Source organism: Passer domesticus, chromosome 20 (assembly GCF_036417665.1).
Source record: "Passer domesticus isolate bPasDom1 chromosome 20, bPasDom1.hap1, whole genome shotgun sequence".
Lineage (NCBI taxonomy): Eukaryota > Metazoa > Chordata > Aves > Passeriformes > Passeridae > Passer > Passer domesticus.
Window position 1 is genome coordinate 9102513 of NC_087493.1, and position 22396 is coordinate 9124908.

The 22396-nt window shown below is 41.4% G+C and overlaps 1 protein-coding gene across 14 annotated transcripts in view; it reads right to left on the reverse strand.

The window, feature by feature from the left end:
- Positions 1-620: 620 nt before the first annotated feature.
- Positions 621-22396, reverse strand: part of TNRC6C (trinucleotide repeat containing adaptor 6C) — a 95986-nt gene continuing 74210 nt past the window's right edge. For 9 of the 14 annotated variants that reach the window (XM_064395841.1, XM_064395834.1, XM_064395837.1 and 6 more), the window contains 13 exons: positions 20008-20181; positions 18637-18783; positions 18109-18231; positions 16786-16869; positions 16250-16481; positions 13871-14038; positions 12661-12852; positions 12099-12242; positions 9264-9380; positions 6812-7006; positions 5472-5542; positions 3955-4094; positions 621-2603 (listed from right to left, as the gene is read on the reverse strand). In XM_064395841.1, the coding sequence (XP_064251911.1) occupies positions 2243-2603; positions 3955-4094; positions 5472-5542; positions 6812-7006; positions 9264-9380; positions 12099-12242; positions 12661-12852; positions 13871-14038; positions 16250-16481; positions 16786-16869; positions 18109-18231; positions 18637-18783; positions 20008-20181 (2148 nt within the window). In that variant the 3' untranslated portion in view covers positions 621-2242. The remainder of the gene's footprint in view (positions 2604-3954; positions 4095-5471; positions 5543-6811; positions 7007-9263; positions 9381-12098; positions 12243-12660; positions 12853-13870; positions 14039-16249; positions 16482-16785; positions 16870-18108; positions 18232-18636; positions 18784-20007; positions 20182-22396) is intronic. The other 5 variants (XM_064395840.1, XM_064395845.1, XM_064395844.1 and 2 more) reach the window with 3 other exon arrangements.

Here is a 22396-nt window from a genome sequence, read left to right on the forward strand (position 1 = left end):
AAAACCATTAAAAAGCTAATCTTCAAAAAAAAAAAAAAATGTAATGCACAAGTTTCCTGATCCAAGCAGGCAGGGAGCACAATGTTCATATAATTTTTAAAACATACTTGAAGTGTATGTTATTCCATTGTCTTTCTTCCTTTCAAAACAATCAAAAACATTGATCTTTTTTTAAACATAAAGCGATTTTTTAATATATAAAGCACTCTTCAAACATCTATTTCTTTTGAGTCCATTATTTGGTAAATATGTAACTGCTACACATTAGATTAGGTATTTTTCTTCTTTCTTACTGTCTTTTTTTTTTATTTTATTTTGTTTTTTAATAATATCTTCAGTGCTAGGAGTTGGGTTTTAAAAATACATGAAATGGTGTGGAGTTGCTCCTCGGGAAACCCGGCTTTCCTGAGACATCTTCCACCATGTGCAAGATAGTGATCACAAAGTTTTCGCCACTTTGACGAAGAGGAGGAAAACAACAACAAAAATAGTACACAGCAATGGCCAAAGAAAAGGATAATACAACAACACTGTTCAATCCCAGAGCTCTGAAGTAGCATATCTTCATTCTGAAAATAGTTTTCTTTACGATGGAAGTCTTTTTTTTTTGTTTGTTTTGCTTTTTCTCTTTTTTTTTTTTTTTTAATTCCTTTTTTTATTTTAAAGTTTGAAGGAGAAAAAAAGGTCTGTAAACAGGTGGGAGCCAAAACTCCTGGCTCCTCCAAAAGCAGTCAAAACTTATGTCCAAGTGCTTGTTTCTGTTCCTGCTTGCAAGGGAACTATCAACTCTTTACAATTATCTATGGCCACAGTTCAACAAGAGTATTTTTTTTTTTAAACTTTATATTCCGAATGGAAAAATGGTGCAATACTCCGGTAATAATTTTCTTGCATTAGTCCACAATAAAAAGCCGCTAAAGGTAGATATACATATTATTCTCCAGAGATACACACTGTAATTTTAAAATGCAATAAGAGTCCTTGAGTAAACATTTACACGTGAATTGTCGCCGGCCCCTTCTATCAGTTTCTTTCCTTTTTTTTTCTCTTTTTCCTTTTTTTTTTTCTTTTTTTGTTTTTTTTTTTGTGTGTTTTTACCATTACAGGATTAGCTACAAGAAGGGCTGCGGACACTCAGTGCAAAGTTAGAAGCTAATAACAATTAAACATTTGACCAATGAGCAAATAAAAAGCATATACTGAACCAAAGGAAAAAACTTCACACGTTGAGTTAAACCACACGTGGGCACACGCACACACAGGCACACACACACACACACACTCACATCTGTCCCAACAAAAACATAGAGTCTGAACTTTTAAAAAACAAAATTCTTAGAGCCTGTTTTTTGTGTACTGATGCTGACCTGGAAGTGTAATAATTCAACTCAGAAAGTGTTCACATTTTGTTATTGGCCTGCTGGATTCAAGTATTTGCATGTTGATATGGTTTGTTGCTTTTTTTTTTAAGTATTTTTTTTCTTTCTTTGTTGATTTTTTTATTCTTTTTTTTTTTTTTTACTTTTTCTATTTTTTGGGATTAAAAAAATGACATGAAAAAGTAATGAAACAAGGGTAATGTGCATAGGCAGATCCATGGGAGTAGTGGACACAGAGATACCCCAACCCTGCCCTCCCTCCCCCCCTCTCAACCTGTACAGTCCAGAGTTGCCACTCGGAATCGTCACTTTTCTGTACCAATGGTAAAATATCACACTTCACCCTTTCTGATTATTGGGTCCGCCTCTGTAATGTGCATAATAGTCACAGGCTCATTTAAATAGGCTTTCATTTCCCCTTCCCACCCCCCCAGTTGATAAAATAACCCTTTCCAGCCCAAATTCTGAAAAGTGCCCTTCATGATAGACCTATTCTAAGCAGCTTTTATACTTGGTTTTGAAAAATCACCATACAAACATAAAAAGACGACATAAAACAAAAACAAAAACAAAAAAAAAAAGCCATGAAAAAAGTGAAACCTGTCATTAGCATGTGACACTGACCAAAGGAGCCCATACTGTTTCAGGAACAGTTCACAAGGACTTCTGCAGTTTCAGATTCAATATTGGACAGAGGTACTAAGGAGGGCTGCCAGTCTCATGGGTTAAAGCTGGATTCTTCATCACGCCCGGGACTGGAAAGGGTTACCATTTCTTTTTTTTTTTTTAATTTTTTTTTAATTTTTTTTTTTAAATTCTCCGTTATCCTTTAGTGCTGATGATTGTTCCTTCCACCGTGTCTCCTAGATGGACTCCCCGCTGAGCAGATCCCCTGGCAGGAGGGTGTTGAGGGGCGTGGGGCTCCCGATCACTCTGCCGTCGTCGGCGCTGGGGGGTCCCCAAAGGCTGCTGGAGTACTGGGGCACCCCTCCCCACAGCAGGTCGCTGCTGCCCTTGCCCCCCAGGCACGGGGGGTTCCAGTGGCCGGCGTCGGGGCGCACCAGCCCGTGGGAGCTGCCCGAGGAGCCCAGGCGGCCGGGCGTGGATCCAGTGTTGGACTGCCAGCTGGAGGTGGGCGGCAGCGCCTGCCCCTGCGCCAGGAACCGGTTCACCTCCTCCTCGCCTGCAAACTCCGCCAGGATGGTGGTGTTGCCCAGGACACACCTGAGATGGGGGTGCAAAGGGTGCTTTCTGTCAGGAATGGCTGAGGGAGCTGGGATCAACCAGCCTGAGCTAACTGACTGAAGGAGCTCCAGGGAACATGGACAAAGGGGAATGGCTTCAGCCTGGCAGAGAGCAGCGTTAGATGGGCTGTGAGGGTGGGGAGGCCCTGGCACAGGGTGCCCAGAGAAGCTGCCCTGGATCACTGGAGGGTCCAAGGCCAGGTTGGACAGGGCTTGGAGCAACCTCAGGAAAGGCTGAGGGAGCTGGGATCCACCAGCCTGACCTAACTGCCTGAAGGAGCTCCAGGGAAAACGGACAAAGGGGAATGGCTTCAGCCTGACAGAGAGCACGGTTAGATGGGCTATGAGGAAAATATTCTTCCCTGTGAGGGTGGGCAGGCCCTGGCATAGATGCCCAGAAAAGCTACCCCCAGAACCCTGGAAGGTCCAAGGCCAGGTTGGACAGGGCTTGGAGCAGCCTGGGACAGTGGAAGGTGTCCCTGCCATGGGGAGGTGGCACGGGGTGAGCTCTAGCATCCCTCCCAACCCAAGCAATTCTGTGACAGGGATCCACCTCCCCCCAAGCTGAAATTAAGGTGAAAATTTCCACCACATCCACTGTGAGCAACCCCTGTCTCTTCAACCCAGCCTGCTCTGTCCTGTTTTCTATCCACCTTTCTACATCCACAAACATCCAAATCCACACAGGTGGAGACCACATCCTCTTAACTCCACATCCTGGAGCCTCAGTCCTCTTCAGGAATAAGGACAGAAGCTCTCCAGCCAAATGATGCTCCCACTGCCTCAGTACTTTCTATAACCTGATGATAAAGGGAATTGCTTTCCAACTCTAAATACCCAAGTAATTCTCCTGAAACATCACTCTCTGTATTCTTCATCCTGCCCATTGGCCCTGATTTTACCCTTATGCCAATCAGTCCCACTGATTTTAAAACTCCTAAAAAGATTTTGTTGTCTTACACTTCTCTCATAACTCCTTTTAAAAAAGGTGACCGCCATGAACACATTGTTTATTTAGCATTGTTTTACCCTCTCTGTTTCTCTCTAAAGCTAAAATCTTGTCCTGTGCTTCCTTTCAGCTTCCTTTGGAATCCTCATCACACCTTACAACTTATTTGTGGCCTTACAGGTGCCAAGTCCTAACTGAGGATATTATTTAGGCTGAATAAAGTTTTCTAACACCCTCTTATTCAGTATCTACCCCCAGTTAACTTTTTTCCATCTCATTAGGTAATCTTAAAAATTAAATTGCAGTAACTAGTGATCGGTTACACCTAAGAAATCTTTGCTGAGCTAGAACTGGCTTTGTACAAAAGAAAGAGGGAACGTACATGTGCAGAGACTTCTGGGCCTTGGCTGCCTCCTCCTTGGAGCTGTATCGGACCACGGCGTTGCCTTGGGTCAGGTTCAGGTGGAATGTGATGAGAGGGCCGTGCTGCAGGCACAGCGTGCGCAGCGTGGAGCCATCGATCTGCGAGGGGAGGGAGGGGAGGGAGGGGAGGGGAGGGAAGGGAAGGGAAGGGAAGGGAAGGGAAGGGAAGGGAAGGGAAGGGAAGGGAAGGGAAGGGAAGGGAAGGGAAGGGAAGGGAAGGGAAGGGAAGAGCAGCCACGTTACTGCTGGTTCCTGGCCTCCTTTGCTTCTCTTAAGGTTGGGGTTGAAGGGTTTGAGGATGGTGTTTTGTGTTCAGACTTAGGTGTTTGATGGTTTTTATCCATATTGTAAGTTGTGAGTGCTATAGTGTTTTACTAGTAACTTGCAAAATGGTTAATTATTTTTCTAGATAAGGTTTTTTAAGGTTAAATTATCTCATTAAGAAATGATATTTAAATTATTTTTACTTTTAACTCAATAACTAATCCTTCAAAGTCCGCAATGCAGACTTTTCTGTCTAATTACCCAAACCTATGGAGAAGGTGAAGAAGAAGGATTAGTTATTATCCTAAAACTTGTATTTTGTTTTATATATATTGCTATATTTTAAAACTTTATGGTTTTTATCCTGTGATATTACACACTTCTAATTAAACTACACATCCATAATCCCAGTACAATTAATTAATTTTGGAGGCTTTTTTTATGGCCTCAGGTCAAATATAGTATTTTCTTGTGGGTTTGTGCCTTTTAGTACAGAAAGTTTAAAATTCTTAGCATCCAGGGTTCCAACAGGTGACCTGTGGTATTGTCATCTTACTTTAAATGCTTAATTAACAAGTGCTTAAAAGCTAAAGAGTGAGTACAAGTGAAAGGAAAGTATGTTATTACACACTTATTGCTCTCTTCATTGAGGGAGATATCCTGTCTTTTTAAGAATTTCCTACAGTCCAGAGCATGAATTTTCTCAATTTAGGTTCTACAAATTATATTTATCATTAGACGTCGACAGAAATCCAGAAATAAGTTAAAGGGAAAACACACTTCATAAATGTAATTAAATTTTCCCAAAGCTTAATTTGGATGTCTGCATCCAAGGCTTTGTGACTTATGTTCTGCCTTTGGAATGACACCGTGAAGGACAAGTAGAGGATGTGACAGACATGTGAGAGGAACCCAAAAAACCCATAGGAAAATCAGATTTTACATCTCTGTCTGTGCTTTACAACATCATTCACCTCCAAACTTGAAATGGTGCCCACTGAATGACTAATTACAGGCTTGAAAGTTCACTCTTGATTTGACAGCACTTTGAACACTTAACAAATTCCCTGCAGAAGACAGATAGTTGTAATAAATGCAGAATAATTATTCTTCTTTCAAATGAATCAAATGGCCAAGGCTGCTAAGTGTTGTTCTCATCATCTCTTAAGTTCAGGTGTTTTTTCCTGGGCAGTTTTGTACAGTTGCAGTTACCTGGGGGGTGAGGTTCCGAAGAACCAGCCAGCTGCTTGTTCTCCCTGAGCTGTCAGTACTCCATGCAGAACCTGCAACACAAATCCCACAACAAAACATTTGAGCACAGTCTCTGGAGAGCACCTTACAGGCAAATTTATCTGGAATCACAACACACTAACAAGCCTCAGTGCTGCTGAAAACAAATCCTGCAGCAGTTTCCTCACATCTTGATTTACTGCCTCTCTTGGAAGGAGAGGTTGCAGAATGAAAAGCTGCTCGTGTTACATTTCCCAGATCTGTGGCATTTTTCATACTCCCACAGTAACTATTAGGGAGCTAACAGATGCAGGTATGGCACTGCCACAAACTGCATCCTCAGGATGCATTAGAATTAATCTGGAAGACACATTTTAAAAGCAGTTCTGATGTCCAAGCTCAGATTGCTGCCTGCTAATAAAGATTTTTATAGCACTGCAGCACTCTGCTCTCTTGCCAATGACAGATTAATGTGTATGACTTATTCAAAACAGGTATTTCTGCACTGACAATGTTCTGATTGAAGATACAAGGACATAACAAAAAAAAAACAAACCTGCCCTAACAACCTCAGCCTGGTGCTTTACAGGAAGAAGCTGTACAAGCTTGATATTTAGGAGTGGCATTTGAGAATCACAGTGCATCCTGTGGGTGCTCCAGAGAGAATCCTGGGAGCAGCTTTATCTGCCCTTCCAGGTGGTGAAGGAACATTCAAAATAAATGGCAGGAAAAGGGAAGAACATTTAATTCTCAACTTAGTGTAAGCAGATTATTAAAACAGCTTTATAAAACAGAAGTAATATCTGCACATACATCTATGTTTATATCAATACAGATATCTAAATACAGATATATATATTTAGCCAGATCCATGGCTTCTCATATTTGTATTAAAGCAAATAAAGGCATATTAAAAAAGGGGCCAGCATGAAAAAATTCAGCCATTCCCTGAGGGCCCTGCAATGCCATCAGGTCCTACATGCTTCACATCCATGTGTTCCATATTAAATTCCACAGGCTCCTCTTGGAGTCTTAGATCACACCACAGAACAGGACACATGTTTGAAAGACATTTTTAGAAATTAAGGGAAAAAATCCTAGTTAGGAGTTAAAGAAATTGGGCAATTCCTATGTGAAATCACTACCATGACCAGCTGAAAGATGCTTCATTTACAACTTGTTCAAAGTGAAATAAAGAGCCAGGAGATGCACCCCCAGCACAGAACACTCCAGCTGTGTTAAAGCTCTGCTTTCTGGAGCCCCACAGGCAGAGGAGGAGCAAACAATGCTGAAAAGAAGGCAGAAAAGAGAGCTGTGAGTACCAGAGGAGTAAGAGCTGGTCCAGCCCAGGGGACTGGCACCCCACGTGGAGGATGGCTTGGTGTTGGTTAAGCCTGGAGGAGGTCTGGTTGGAGCTGTAGTGTTTCTGGGTACCTTCCAGAGTTCGTGGGACAGAGAGGCTTGGGTGTGAGAGATTGGGCCAGAGGACCACGTGGACTTGATGTCTGACAGTTTACCTGCAAGAGAAAAACAGTACAGTTGGGTTCTTCACTAATGGGCATCGTGGGCTACACCCTCCCAGCTTCTCAGGAGGAAAAGAACAACTTTCTGTACCATCCAGTGCTATAAATCCTGTATTAAATATACTGAAATAATCCTATATTTGAACCTGCTTAAACCACTGTCCACATTTTCAGTACTTTTGTGTTTAGTGAACCTCACACTACCTGCTACATGCAAGTTCCCTTTTGAAAATCTATTGTTTTGTTTTCTTGTAAAAGATGATACATGGAAAGAAGTCCAGAAAATGGACGTAGGTATTTGAAATTTGATTTCACCCAAATTATAATGAAACACTTCAAGACTGTCTCGCTCAAAGGTTTAACAGGACTTAAACACTTTTTCTTGCACAACTCATTTTACCTAATATAAAGAATTCAGTATATCCATATGTTCTTCTGATGCATTATTAAAATTCTAAAGATCAAAGACCCACAAAAACTTTATTTCTGAATATTTGAAGTAACCTCTACTATTTTCCCAAGTAGCTTTGAGAAAAACTAAGTCTTCAGAAGATCAGATCACACCACAACCCTTCAGTCTTTATAATGTCTGCTGTTGCTTGTTCTTTCCCTGATCAGTTTTCAAACTCTTACTGCCGTAACAGCCAACTCAAAGTTTTATAAAATAACACAAACCCAAGAACAGCAGACACATTGCAGCATTCAGAGGGGCAGACTGGATTGATTTAAATAATGGATAAGAAAACAAATCTTTATTCACCTTTAGCCTTTCCTCTGATACCAACATGTGCTGTGCAATCAGAGCCCAATTTCCCTGTCACAGCCCAGTCCTGCTGTTCCCAGCCCTGGCACATGGAGGGCTGGAATGGGCTGAAAGGGACACAATCCTGCATCTCCTGCCCCAGCAAATGTTGCTGTGACTGTGCTGCCCTAATGTTTTAATGCTGATTGCAGAGAATAAGAAAATATTTGGTCTGATAAAGTCCAAGATGCAAAGAGCTTGTGAATTTTTATAAAACTAGAACTGGCAGATTTAAGTTTCAGTGCTTTAAGACTTCAGGCAGGCAATGAGTAATTCTATGAGTCCCAAAGCCAAATTTACCAGTTGCAAAATCCCAGACTCAGTTACATGCACACACATTCCCCAAATTGCCTCCATTTATCTAAATCGTTTAATTAAATTATTTCATATTGAATCATAACAATTTAAGTGAAAGGGCAACCACTCTCCCATCTTCTGGCAAACTGTAGCAACAAAAACATTTTGACAATGACAATGAGGACATTAATGAGTGTAAAATGGTGAGAGGGGAGGAGGAAGTCTGAGTTTGAGAGCTCAGAGCAGCCCAGCTTGTGATGGGCACCCAAGACAGGCACAGCACCACAGGCCAGGTGTTGCCATGTCACTGCTTCTCATGGGGTAACACAAACATTAAATGACACTGCAAAAACAACAAAAAAAAGGCAGCAAATAAAGCAGAAATGCATGGCAGATAAAGAAAAGCAAGCCACTCCTTTCTTTTCCTTTCACTGGAGGAAAATATCCCAAATTATTCCTTTTTGTTTTGCATTCTGCAGCCTGACCCAGAGGCTGCACCCTCAAAGAAGTGGGGGGTTTCAGTGGATCAGCATTTTCTTATCTAATCCATCTATACAGCCCAACACAATTTTAGAATGGGACAACCTGCATATTTAGGTAGCTAGTTTGCATGCAAAGCTTCCATGTTTTGCAAAAAGAAGCTCCAGAATTTAGAGCTCAGTAAAGTAAATGGGGTCATGATTTAGCTCAGCCATATAGGGGAGCATCAGGCTTTGGCTTGATTATTAAAATACACTAAAGAGCCCCAACCCAAGCCCCCAGAGCCATGCAAAAAGCACCCCTTGGAGGCACTACTGAAGCCTTTTCTGAGCTGAAGGTGTTTCACTGTTTTAACAGTGAGTTCTTTTACACAAATTCACATCAGCTCTTCCTGGAAGGGTTTATTCCTGCTGAGGCCCTGGGCAGTGTTCCTCCCCCTCAAAGATCTCGATGCCAGAGTGACACCAAGTGGAATAAATCCATTTTTTCCTCAGCACAATCCCAGGCTCACCATCCACCACTCCCCACTGCAGAGCTGCCAGGAGAGCTGCCACCTAGCACAGGGCTCCAGGGACACTTCTGCCTGGGGCAGCACTCCTGCAAGCACGGGCAGAGCACTCCCTAGGGCCTTTTCCTGGGAATGCAGAAGCTGTGGAAGCAGAAAGGCCGTACCTGCAATGCTAGGTGCAGATGCAATGCTGCTGAAAGAGCTACTGTAGCCGGAGGCACTAAGCGGCCAGGCACTCGATGAAGGCAGCGTGGCATTCTGAGATGATGTTGGGGATGACCCTGCAGAACCAGCAGAGAAGCAACTAAGAAAGATGGGCATAATGATGTTTGGTGTGACATAAGCAAATCTGTTATGTGCAAATACAAACCATGCAAGGCATTCTCCTTAATTAGCCTGGTCTCTTAAGTCTAGAATGAAATGTTGCTGGAAGCGCGATAAAGTGAGGCAGAAGTCTTTAGGAGGAAAGAAAAGAAAGCTGGCACAGGAACAATTCTAGTGCAGAAGGTAAATTCTGCATTTCCTTTAAGATACATGACTCAGAAAGTCAGTGTTAAAGTGTTTAGTCTCAGAGGAACAGGCTTCATTTATAAATGTCCTCTGCCAGCTGACTTAGGCAATGGCAACTGTAGATGAGCAGAGATGTGTGTGATAAACTGACCTCTTACCACGGGTGATCTATCCTAAATTACTCAAAGTAAACACTTCCCCTACATCCTAATGCCCACAAGTATCTTTAAATTTTTGCAGACTTTCAGTAAAAGCAGAGATATATTTCAGCAATCTCCTCTCAAACTGATAATATAAATGAAATAGCACAAAACCACCTCAGTAAATCATTTACAATCTGAGCATCTATCTAAGCACACATACAATTTCCTTACTGGCAGCAAATGAAAGAAACTGAACATAAAATCAAAAATCTTCATTGCAAAGATCAGGGGAGCTGGAAGTATTCTCTCTAGCCACCAACAAAATCAAGTGTGTATCCTGGGTGACTTATCATTCCTGACACACAGAGATGGGCTGTGATACTGAACCATCTTTAACTGACTAATAAAAATAGGTGAGCTCTGTAGCAAAGAGCACTGTGTTCAGGTAGAAGGGAGAAAGCAAAAGGACAATCTCATCCCTCACAGCTCAATAAAAACACAGGCTTTGTTTTCAGTTGGAACAGCAACCAACCAAACTTCACCTTAACCAGACTCCCTGTGCTCCAAGGGACACTGACACAGACATCAGTTTAAGGCAACAGAACTCTCTATCAGGCCCTGTCTGGAAATAATCTATTCCCCAGGCAGGAACTATGGAATTACAGCAGATTCAAAGGCCCACAGAGCTGAAAATGGTCCTGATTCCTTGTGGCTACAACTCTCAGCTCATAGGAGCTGACTCTCCAAAGCTTCATTAGCAAACAGGGCAAAGCAAAAATGGACCCAAAAGCTTAAGTCTGACCTGCTTTTAAGTGCAGAGGGTAAGGACAGCACACCCCACAGCCTGACCCTTTACCTGGGGAGCAGCTCTGTCTGTCAGCACAAGCTCTGTGCTTCAGGCTGCACTTATACAAGCATAGAGAAACAGATTCTGCAACTACAGTTTTTTATTAAAATTCTATTATTACCAAGCTAAAAAGCTAATGAGGAAAAGAAGCACACACTGACCCCCACAGGCACTGCTTTTCAGAAGGTCTGACCTCTTGAGGGCCTGTTTACTTCTGTTAAGACCATCTCTGCTGACCTTTCTAAGGAGAGGAGTTATTTCTTTATTCCCCAGGCAGATTATGCACCAACAGAGCTCATGTTCTTTCTCTACAGCAGCAAGACCTGTAGTGGATATCATCTGATTTTACAGGTAGAGCTCTGTAGGTTCAGGCTTCTGGCCTGAGCAGTATTTCCTGGGTGCACTCTATTTGAAGTGTCACTGAATTAAACATTTTACAGCTTTTCTTTTTATAACTTCAAACCTGCCCATCCCCTTGGAAGCACTTTGGAGTCATTCAAGTTAATTCAACCTTACTCATTACCCAAATGCTTCATGTTTGAGCTGAAAGAAAGGCTGCTTCTTGCTAAGAGACAACCAAAATCACTGCAGGCAATCAACACTCTGCATTCCTCTCCCTCATGTTTCACATCCCTTACCTGAGGTAACAATCCCAGAGCTGCACCCCCACTTCAAGAGGGTCACAATCTGTGCTGGTATCACAGATGTAACTGTTAAAACAAACCCCATATTTTATTCCTGACAGGTCCTTCAGGACAGCCTGGTTATATTATTCCTGTGCCAATTGCAGTGCTCTGACAGAGTGCAGATAACTTTGCTATTTTGGCACTCAGATCACAATTAACCAAGCCACCTTTCCCTTGATCAACTTCCAGCACATGTAGCTAATAAGTAGCACAGTCCCAATGCTTTCTTGTTTTATAGAATTCCCTTTTTATTCTGAAGTAAGCACTGCCAAGACAAAAGGAATGGAAATAGCACTGGGAAATACTAGTTTACTAGTCAATTCTCAATTTTTTTTCTTTTATGGTTTTGGAGATAAACCAGTTCTAATTCATTTTGCTTATTGATCTTCTAACAAAGCTACAGTTAATTAGTGTAGCAGAAGCCTGCTGTCTCAGCAACAACTGTGGAACTTTGTATTGAGTCTTCTGAGAATTTCACAAAGTATGGAGGAGGGTGGGCAGTGTGGAGAGCAAAATATTGTTCAAAACCTTGTGATACAGGTCAGAAAAACTTCCAGTGACCACAGAAGTTTAAATTACATCTCACAGCCTTTTCCAATATAAAAGTATTTACGTTCCCATGGAAAACAAGAAATTTCTTAATCCCTTCTTTTTAAACAATTATTTCTGGATATTCAGTGACAGTACTGAGCAGAAGCATTATTACATTAGGATCACATGCAAAAAATATGTTATATCTGTAACAAAAGAGGCCAACCCTTTTTTGGAAGGGAAAAGAAATTACGCAGAGATGTGGAAGCAGTTTGTGTTTACCTCCACTCTTGAGCAGATAGCGATTCACATCCTGTATGGTGGTGTTTATGGTGGGCCCAGTTGGAACACTGCCAGGAGTAACATCGGGGTCATTTTCAGGATCAATGTTCTGCAGTCCTTTCCATGGCACTCCTGGGTGAAACTCTGTTTCCAACACAATAAAAGGGAAGTGTGGGAGGTTGGAATTCTCCACAGCTCCTGAGCATCAAGATTCAAGAATGTTTTTGAGGGACACCAGCCCAACAGCAAGCCTTTGTGTCACTACAGGACATAAAATAACACGATGTGGACATGCAGCTCTCCCAAGGCAAAAAGGCACTTTTCATTTCTGACTCCAACATTTACAGATTTCCAGAAGTGACACTGGATTGGAAGGTGACAGTGCCACCTCTCTGACACTGGACAAACCAACAGTCCATCCAATTTCTTTTCGTCCATAAAAGAATACAAAACAATAAGTTATTTACAGAAAGTGCATGAGAAAGTTCGTTACAAGAATGTAAACATCAGAAGGCTTAGAAAAACTTTAAAAATCAGGGTGACAGGCTTTGGATGGAGTTACCTGGTGGCCAGTTGATGCTGGAGCCATTGGAAATCTTATCACTATCGGATTTGGCACGTGACCAGCTGTGAGGAACAGCTACGGGTGGGCTGGCAGGAGACTCACTGTTCTGCATCAGATCATAGCGGCCGTAGGAGTCATCGAGGGAGGACTTTCCCGGAGGACCAATGCTCAAACCTCCAGGGATAGCACCTGCAAGGAGTCACAGGGGTTGTGGGCTTGGAATTTCAGCAGGATATATTTTGTTATTATTTGATTTTTTTTTTCTTTCTGTATTACAAAGGTAAAACGAAAACCAAAATGTACAGAAAGCCAAGCTTAATGGCATCTGAGGCCTTAGCAGGGACTACAGCTGAGAGACACATTGCTGGTACAATCTAGACACTCAAGTAAAAGAACTCTGCATTAAATTCCTTCCAAAAAGAGACTAAGTAATTCAAATCATCACACTGTTGGGAAATAGGAACTTGCTGAGGCAGCATACCAAGGAATATCCCTCAGCTCATCCTTCCCTAGGCATTCAGTGCTGACAGGGTGGATGATGTGAAATGGCTGTTCTCATGTTCCTACAAACTATCAAACAACAATTTGGCATCAGCAGTGCAGCTACTTGCAGAATAAAAAACTGATGTAAAAGAAGTAATTCATGCTGCTCAGAATAAAATCCAGGATATAATAAAGTTAACAGAACCCCACGTTCTAACAGAATAAATTTGAGACAGGAAATAAAGGGATAACTGGCTCAGGATACTGGAGGCATTAGATAAAGGTCACTTCTAGAAAAGGAAGAAGTTTTTGCCCCTAACTCTAGGCTGAGTAACTATGTAATCCATCATATACTTTTTATACAGGGAAAGGTTGACGATACTGGAGAAATTGTGGGAGAAAGCCAATGTAAAGTTTTTTTGGATTGAAAGTATGCAGGTCTGGAAGAAGGGGAAGATTGTGGGACTTGTTTTGCCAACACTAAAAGCTTGTTTTACTTGAACTCCATGTTCTCAGCAACAAAATTCAACACATGAAAAATACATTCCTACCCTGCATCAGGGAGTGACAGCTGCAAGCCCTTCATTGCAGAAATCTATAAAATCTCATGGGCTCAGAGGTGCTCAGTACCAACCATTTGTGAGCACTTACACAAAAAAAGGAACACAAGATAAATCTGGAATCACCAAAAGCCAGGCTGGCAGGGGGTGCCAGGGGACATTACCGTGCTTGCTGGAGTTCTGGTCAAGAGAAGAAGCAGCACTAGACAGATTATCCATTGAGTTGGGGTGTGTCCACTGAGGAAGGCGAGACTGGGACTGAGAAGTGTCCTTCACTGACAAACCACCAGTAATGTCCATGTTATTTACATTCATGTTCGGGTTCAGTCCAGCTGGAGAAGGAGAGAGATCCTTAGATATCCATCATACACCGAGGGATTCAAAAGCTGGGTTTGAAATCCAGCCACAGGAATTACTCAATATTGATTTTCAGGTATCTGTATGCATGTGTGGCATTTTAAATTCACATTTTCAAGAATTTTTGTTTTATGGAACACCAACAAAACTCCCATGAATTCAGAAAAAGTTAAAGCCTTGCTAAAAAGGGTGGGAAACAGGATGTAGGGATAATATTTTAAAGCTGTCAGTGTTTCTATGGCAGTCACTTCACTTGTCCTGGAAGAACGCACTGGAATGTTGCATTTAAATCAGTTTGCACCATTCCATGGCTAAGCCAAAATCTTCCTAATGTCTCCCCAGCACCCACCACGATGTCTGCCACTTTGTTTTGCTAAAAATCCCCCAAAAAGGAACCAATTAAAGATCAGACAAACAGCTGCTGTTTTTCATAGCAGGTTCTGCACTAACTGGTTTCTATTTTGTATACACAGAACAGAATTGCTCACTGTTATTAAGGGAATAATTTTGAAATGCTTCTGTGACATGAATCTGGGTATTTCTTGATATATAATCCTTAGCAGATCACAGAAAGCTGAGCTATCATAAGAACCTCTCAGACTTAGGCCTTTAATTCACAAATTTTTTTTGCCTTCTGATGCTGCCAGCCACAACAGCTCACCAGAGCAGTCAGAATTACCTTCTTAACTGCTGCATGGCAGATAAAGCTTGGCAATACTATTGTATTCAGCATAAAGAGAGTCACAAAGAGATTAAATTAATTCCTTTATGTCAGAAAGGAAGTCTGTAGCATACATCAAACAATCACACAGCAAACAGGTCTGAAAGGTTGCTCTGTTCCCTCTGTATCCAGGCCCAATCAATCATTTTGACTTCAATCATACTGACAGATCTCTGTCTAACCTACCACAAAATGCTGGTGAAGATTTCAGGAACTTCCTAGATAATTTTTTCCAGTACTCTACTCTGCTTAAGTGATCCTTAATGTCTAATTAGATCTTCTTTTATGCAACTAAAGTTTATTATCTCTTGCATTTGGAAATGCAAGAAAACGTCTTCCTAGATCTCCTTTACATTTTTGAAGATTCTTGCATGTCTCTTAAATCTTCTCTTTAGACTACTGAGCAGAGGATTCCACTTTTTCCTTACCACTTGTGTTTTTGGAATGTTTAATCACTTCCACTACAATCTTTCTGCATTCCTTCAAACTGATCCACGTATTTCTTGAAATACATTGACCAAAACTGATGCCTCACCAGTGCTGATTACAGCACAAAGATGACTTTGCACAACTTTCTCCCAGATGATATTCCTGTTTATCAATACCACATTTGTGTATTTTACAACACGACGCTGTTTATATTTAGTTCATAAACAGCAACATACATAAGCAGTTAATAATAATACTACTAATACTACTACTACTACTACTACTAATAATAATAATAAATAGAAGAAGAAGAAGGCAAATTTGTTCTGATATTTGTAGGCAGAATAAAGGTGAGTAGGTAGAGCTACCACATAGGCATGATTTTGTATATATATATATATATATATATTTATATATATATTTCTCTCCCTCTCTGGATATATCTATATCTAGTTATATTTATATCTATCTATCTATATCTCTAGCTCTATATATCAATATCTATGTATCTATATCTACATATCAATATATCTATATATACTATATGTATATCTACATATATATCTATCTATATCTATCTACCTAGATAGATAGATAATAGATATATATATATAGATATATATGTATCTATATCCATATCTATCTATCTATCTATCTATCTATATGTATTGGTTACAGTGTGGAGCAAAATATTGAGCTGTGAATTGAGGAGATCTATCTATCTATCTATCTATCTATCTATCATTATATCTATCTATCTATCTATCTATCTATCTATCTATCTATCTATCTATCATTATATCTATCTATCTATCTATCTATCCATCTATCTATCATTATATCTATCTATCTATCTATCTATCTATCTATCTATCTATCTATCTATCATTATATCTATCTATCTATCTATCTATCTATCTATCTATCTATCTATCATTATATCTATCTGTGTATTTGTTACAGTGTGGAGCAGAACACTGAGCTGTGAGTGGAGGAGATGGGCTCCTGTGTGGAGCTGCTGCAGGAGCCCACTCACCAAGAGGGTAAGGAGCAAAGGTGTTCGGTGAAGACTGTTGCTCTTTGGTCTGCAGGTCAGGAAGGCCGGGAGCCTGGGGATGGGGTGAAAAGCTATCCATGGCTGATTTGCCTGCAGAGGGGTGCAAAGATAGATGTGGAGGGGGAGGCTGCTGCTTCATGAGCAGGGCCTGGGCCAGCTGGCGCTGGTGCTGCTGGATCTGCTGCTGCATGTTATTGATTGTACGTGCAACCTGCAGGGAGAGAGCCAACAAACACCTGTCAGTGGGCAATGCACAGAAACACACTGCATTTCTCTGCAGAAAACAACACACTGCATCTCCTTACCAATACAAACTGCCTGTGTAAAGGGCTGAAGAGCTTTCCTCCAGCAAGGCTGTGCATCAGCTTTATTTTTTATTTTATTTTTACTCAGCACCTTCCCAGCCCAGCACTGATTTAAGGATGCTTTAGCTGCTTTGCTGTAATGCCACTGAGCCTCTCCAAGCTACTGAAACCAACCCCTAAAGCAGAGATTGGGCTGGCAGGGACACCTACTTGCTGCTCCTGTTGTCTCATGGGTCCGGAAACGTTACGCTGAGCCTGTAACATCTGCTGCTGGATTTGTAAACGTTGGTACGCCTGTGGGGACAGGGACAGTCAGACACAGCACACTCAGCAAGCTCAGCAGTGCTCTGAAAACACTCCATGCAGTAACGGTAATAATCCTGCATTTTATAATGCATTTATTTAAGTCCCGTGTTCATTTTTCTAAAAAAAACCAACTAATAAGTCCATATGGCAAAAAATGTTCATTAAAGATAGGAACCTACTTTGTTTCTGAAATAACTAACACAAAGCAAAAATTAAAATAGAAGTTTATGATATTATACATAGTATAAATACTGATTGTTGGTTTTGGTTTGGACATTTTGAGTTCTGCCAACACTTTCTAGTTAAATCACTTGTGCTGCTTTATTCCTGGAAAAAATCCACAATTTTCAAGTAGCTGGCTCGGCAGCAAATTCTTTTGTAAGGGAAATTTCTCTGAAACACTTTGATGAATTCATCAACATTTTGATGAATTCAAAATCCAAAGGAATTCTGTACAGGTATTTTTCAAGTAGCTGGGTACTGTTCAATTATTATGAGAATAATGCTATGGTCCTCAAAACTAGAGAAAAATAATCATAAATTAGTAATAGCATCAAACCTTGAATAAAAGAGTTGGACTAGCACACTGAGATCAGCAACTGAACTAATCTGTCATCTCTAATTTTATGTTTAACCCTGGCCAATACTGAGTTCACAATATCCAATTAAGTATTTTCATATGCATTAAAGCCAGAGATGTAACCTTTTCAAACACAGAAAAGCACAAAAGTACACAGAAGTAAGCAGTTCTTATCACATGACATGTTTAATATACACTCCTTTAATTAAAGGAAATTCACCCCACACTTTATTTTTCAGTGAGGCAAGTGAAGAAGTTCTGTAGCTAACTCAGGTGACCAGCACGGCCAAGATTTCTCTTGTTCTGTTGTGACACATGTCCAGTTTAATCTGTCCACTGCCATGTAACACCCAGGCCAGGGCTGTTTGAGAACACACTGTGTTATTCACACCAGTAGGAAGACAGCTGATTTTTAGTTCCACTGATCAGCTGTAAAGGATAATTATTCCACAAATGACTATTTATAAAGCCCGAGGCAAAAAAAAAAAATATTACTGTGTTTCTTTAAAAAGAAACTTTACCAAAGAAATCAGCAGCTGATTGTTTTGAAGATCTGTCATGTCATTTAAAAATTTAGTCATTCTCCTATTTTATCTTCATGCTTTCAATTCTGATTTAGAGCTTATCTGCCATGTCTTTTAACTTACCAGCTGCAGCTGATAGAGCTGGTTCAACATCGTCATATGCTGAGGATTATTAATTGGCGAGGTTAACTGTGCAGGGCTGAGACCAATGTTTTTTGCTGCAAACTGCAAAAGCTGTGCTTGAACCTAAAGGAGAGAAGAGTGTCAAACATTGTACATTTATTTCTAACAGTGGCAATTGTGTGAGCCATTAATAAGAGTCACATCAGCTGGAAAATGTTGTTATCACCATGAACTATCAAAAAATTAGCAAGAGGCTCTAATACAATCATAATAACCGTACTCAAGTGTTCATTTATAAAAAGTGAGATGAGCACAAACGCCTCAGGAACACCACTGTGCAAAAAGGAGCATGAGAACATGCTCATTACATGACATGCATGTGAGAACACCTCAGCCATGCCACATCCTCGTGCCTAGGAAACAAACAAATAACACAGACACAGCCAGGCAGAGAGCCTCAGGAGCATGACAGAGCACATGGGAAGAGTTCCAGGGAAAGGGAAAACACTGAGTGAGGTGTTGTCTGACCTGAGGGGATAGAAACTGAGGCACTTGAGCACGAAGACTAGGCTGGGATGAATTAAGAGGTTGCACTGGCGGTTGCTGCGGCTGTTGCATGGTCCTGGCTTGTGCTGCTCCGCTATTGCCAAACATACCCAGATTGCCACTCGGTATCTGCAGCAGGACAACAGTGACACAGGCACTTAGTGACACCACTCTGCACAGCACCTGGGTGCTACTTGTCTCTGCAGGCTTTGCTCTTGGTGATTGTGACAGGCAGGAATCAAGAGACCGGCACATCCAAAGTTTAGAATTGGGCAAGGCAAAGATTGCCGTGTACCCAACATCCCAAACCCCCAAAACTTTGTGCAGTTGCCTGAACAAAAGGCAGCTGAAGTTGAAGATGGCTTTTATAAGGATGCAGGACTCTAGAGGGTCACAAGATGAACAATCAGAAGTACTTGCCAAAAATGGTTGTATTTGTATAGGAAGGGACAGGAGAATGGAGGCATTAAACTCACAGTAACCCCATCCTCCAGCTGGCTAAGCAGTTTTTTTACTTAGTCATTTTACAAAGCTACTGATAATGGACATGCTATTAGTGGAGACTGCTTTGGAAAGATGTGCTTAATGGGCTGTAAGTGCTGGACAAGTATTGCCTTAAGAAAACTGACTTTAAAAGAATATACATAATAAAGAGCTACGACAGAATGATGAAGTTATTCTGTGTTGTTATTTCATATCTTTGCTGGGACTTCAGTGTGATGGCAAAAATAACCTTGTCATAATCAACAGTACTTAATGGCTTCTCACTCTCATGGTGGTTATCAGTTATCACCCCCTTCATCTCCTCTCCTTTTCTTTCCCTCTCACCTGTTCTACACAGGGGCCAAAACACCCCCTTAACTCAATGCCCTACCTGACCCAGGTGCTGGAAGCCCAGGTTCTTTCTTGCAACCTGTTAAAACTATGAGATGCCTGGATGCTTGCAGCAGGAATAAAAAAGCCCCCATCACATCACAGAATATTTATTCCAGCCAGGAAATATGAATTAGAGCTATCTCACTGCCTTACAGTCTGGGACAATTAGCAATGCCTCAAAAAAAGGCATTTTCCATCAATGAAGGCAGAGCCACACCAGGGTTCAGGGTGTAAATCCACAACACTACAGTCCCTTCTGGATGGATATGTGTCATCAGCAGGCTAATGACAACTACACAGTTTTTGATGTCCTGTAAGGTGAAACATTTACACAGCAGGCAGCTCCTCCTCTGATATTTCACAAAAGCTGTTGCACCTCCAGTTTAAACCCGTTTTTCCTGGGGAAGAGGCTGACAGGCACTAGCAGCTACTCCAAGAGAGCCGAATTCCCCTCAGGATCTCCCCCAACAGCCTTACCTGTCTAGAAGAATTCAAGTTTTGCATGCCCAGCCCTGAGGCAATCCCGCCCAGGGTCTGATTAGGGAGTGCACTGTTTGAAAGGGGGAGCTTCAGGCTTGGTGAAGGCAAAAATGGTGAAGTAGTGGGCTCTTCCACTAGGCCGCCATCCTGATTGGAGAAAGAAAGGGTGAGCTGTGTGCGGTGCCAGGAGCCCACAGCACAAAGCAGAGTCCCATGGAGACAGACAAGGGTGTGGATGAGTAAAAAGAGATATATAAAAAAAAGAGATGAATAACAGGGAATGGAAAGCATGGAGTGAAGGGAGAAGAAAAAGAGAAACAGGGTTAAGGTACTGGTTTTGGTAACTTTGTTGTACTTAATTCAAAAAATGCACAATCACCCTCACCCAGCTTTCCAGAGGAAAGGAAGGATTTTAGCAGCTGATTGCAGAGCTACTATGTGGCCATTGCCTCCTCCCCACTTAGGTTTTCTCCTTTCTTCTCCACCAGACTAAAGGTGGAAGCAGATTTCAGGGAAGCCCTCTGTCTGTCTGGAAAACTCCAAACATAACCCAGCACTTTAACAAACCCAAAACTTGGGAAAGGCCACATCAGCTTGTTTGACACCAGTCTGGATTTGGTTCCACATCATAGCTCTGCTCTTAAAAACGCATTTTTGCATGAATCCCCTTTCCTAAGTGAGACACACGAGCCTCTTTTAACATTCACATAGCACTGAGTTATTAATACCCCACTCTGAAACATTACACTGCAAGGCAGCCAATGAACACAAACCATCAAACCCAGTAATGACAATATCAGCTGGGCAGCCTTCCTGAACATCCCCAGGAGGAGGCAGGTTTCAGCAAGGCAGGAGGAGCCCTCTCTTCTAACTGGGCTGTGAGGAACCACGGCTGAGCGTGGATCTGATGCACAGGAGGCAGCCCCCACGGGGGGCAAACAGCAAGGCAGAAAATAAAATAAATTAGAGAACACCCAATCAAACAGGTAGATCTCTGCTCATGTTTCAGTGGGGCACTGAGTTCTATCTCAAACTGTGCTTTGATGTCTGGGAAGCCTGGGGTAAGCATGATCAAATAACACTGTGTACAAAGTAGGGCTCCAAAAAACCAGGCAGAGAGAAAAAGCTTTAATTTGCAATGTGCTGGGTTGCTGTTTTTCAGGCAGTATGATCATTTGTAAGGAAAGGCTTTTTAAAGAGGTGAGGAGCTTTATTTCAACAAATAAATTCAATGCCCCAGAAGACTGTGAGATACTGGTGAACCCTTTTTGTTGAAAAAGAAGCCCAGTCTGCTTACCACACACCCAAACAGATGAGCTAATGCAGCAAGCATGCTCAGTGAATTATATGTTTTAAGTTAATCCTGAAAAATGCATTTTCTACATCTCTCCTTTGATGCAAAGGAAAAGTTTCTTTACTATCAGGCAAAGCGACACTTGACATCCTATCTGACTATCCTGAGGGGGACACTGACATTTTCTAATGATATCCCCAAGGCCTTTCAGCTTGAGATATTTTACATTCTACTGGACATCAGTCACACTCCACAAACAACTGCAGCTTGCATGACAGTAACAGGTTCAAGGATTTCACTTCAGATCACAGACACATGTTTACAATTCTACCCTTCCCCCTTCAAAGTGAAAATAATTTCAAGCTTGGTGCTCGCTCTCCCCTTCAGATGCCATTGTTCCCTATGTGAACAGACCTACTGACCATGAAAAACCCTCCCCACCCCCCAGATTTATTCAAGTCTTGCCTTACTGACATTATTTTTTCTCAATTTGGAAATAGGCAGTGCCAAGGATGGTGAAGGACAAGCCACACTGGAGACTCAGGCATTGCATTTCCAGACTCCTTCACAAGTGTGTTCCTTGGCTGAATTGCAGCAAATGGCTTTGTGTGAGTTTATAACATTTTATTCAAATTCACCTGGTTCTCTTTTATTTAATTTGAACTTGTTGCACTGTGCTGCACAGATCTGTGCTCTATAACTGAACTAAAATCAATTAATTTAGCATGAAGTATTTTAGTTGGTCAAATTAAAGCAGCCTTTAGCATTTTCAAGCCAGACTAGAGGACAATTTTACTGCTCACAGTGGTTTCTGACCCATTATTTCTCAGGATCCTTTATGTAATAATTGTTTCCTGAAGAACAATCTTTTCTACCTAACCTGTCCTCTTCAGTGATTTTCTTACAAATTTATGTTACACTTCTTCCTCAGGCTACTCAATTAAAAATTGAATCATCACATTAATGCTCAATTCAGCACTGCTTTTAACTTTTTTGAAGGATTTTGGCACATCCATAAAATCCTACTGGTAGCAGTCTTTCCTACTACAGTTATCTAACACAAAGCACCACACTGGAATTTTTTAGGATTTT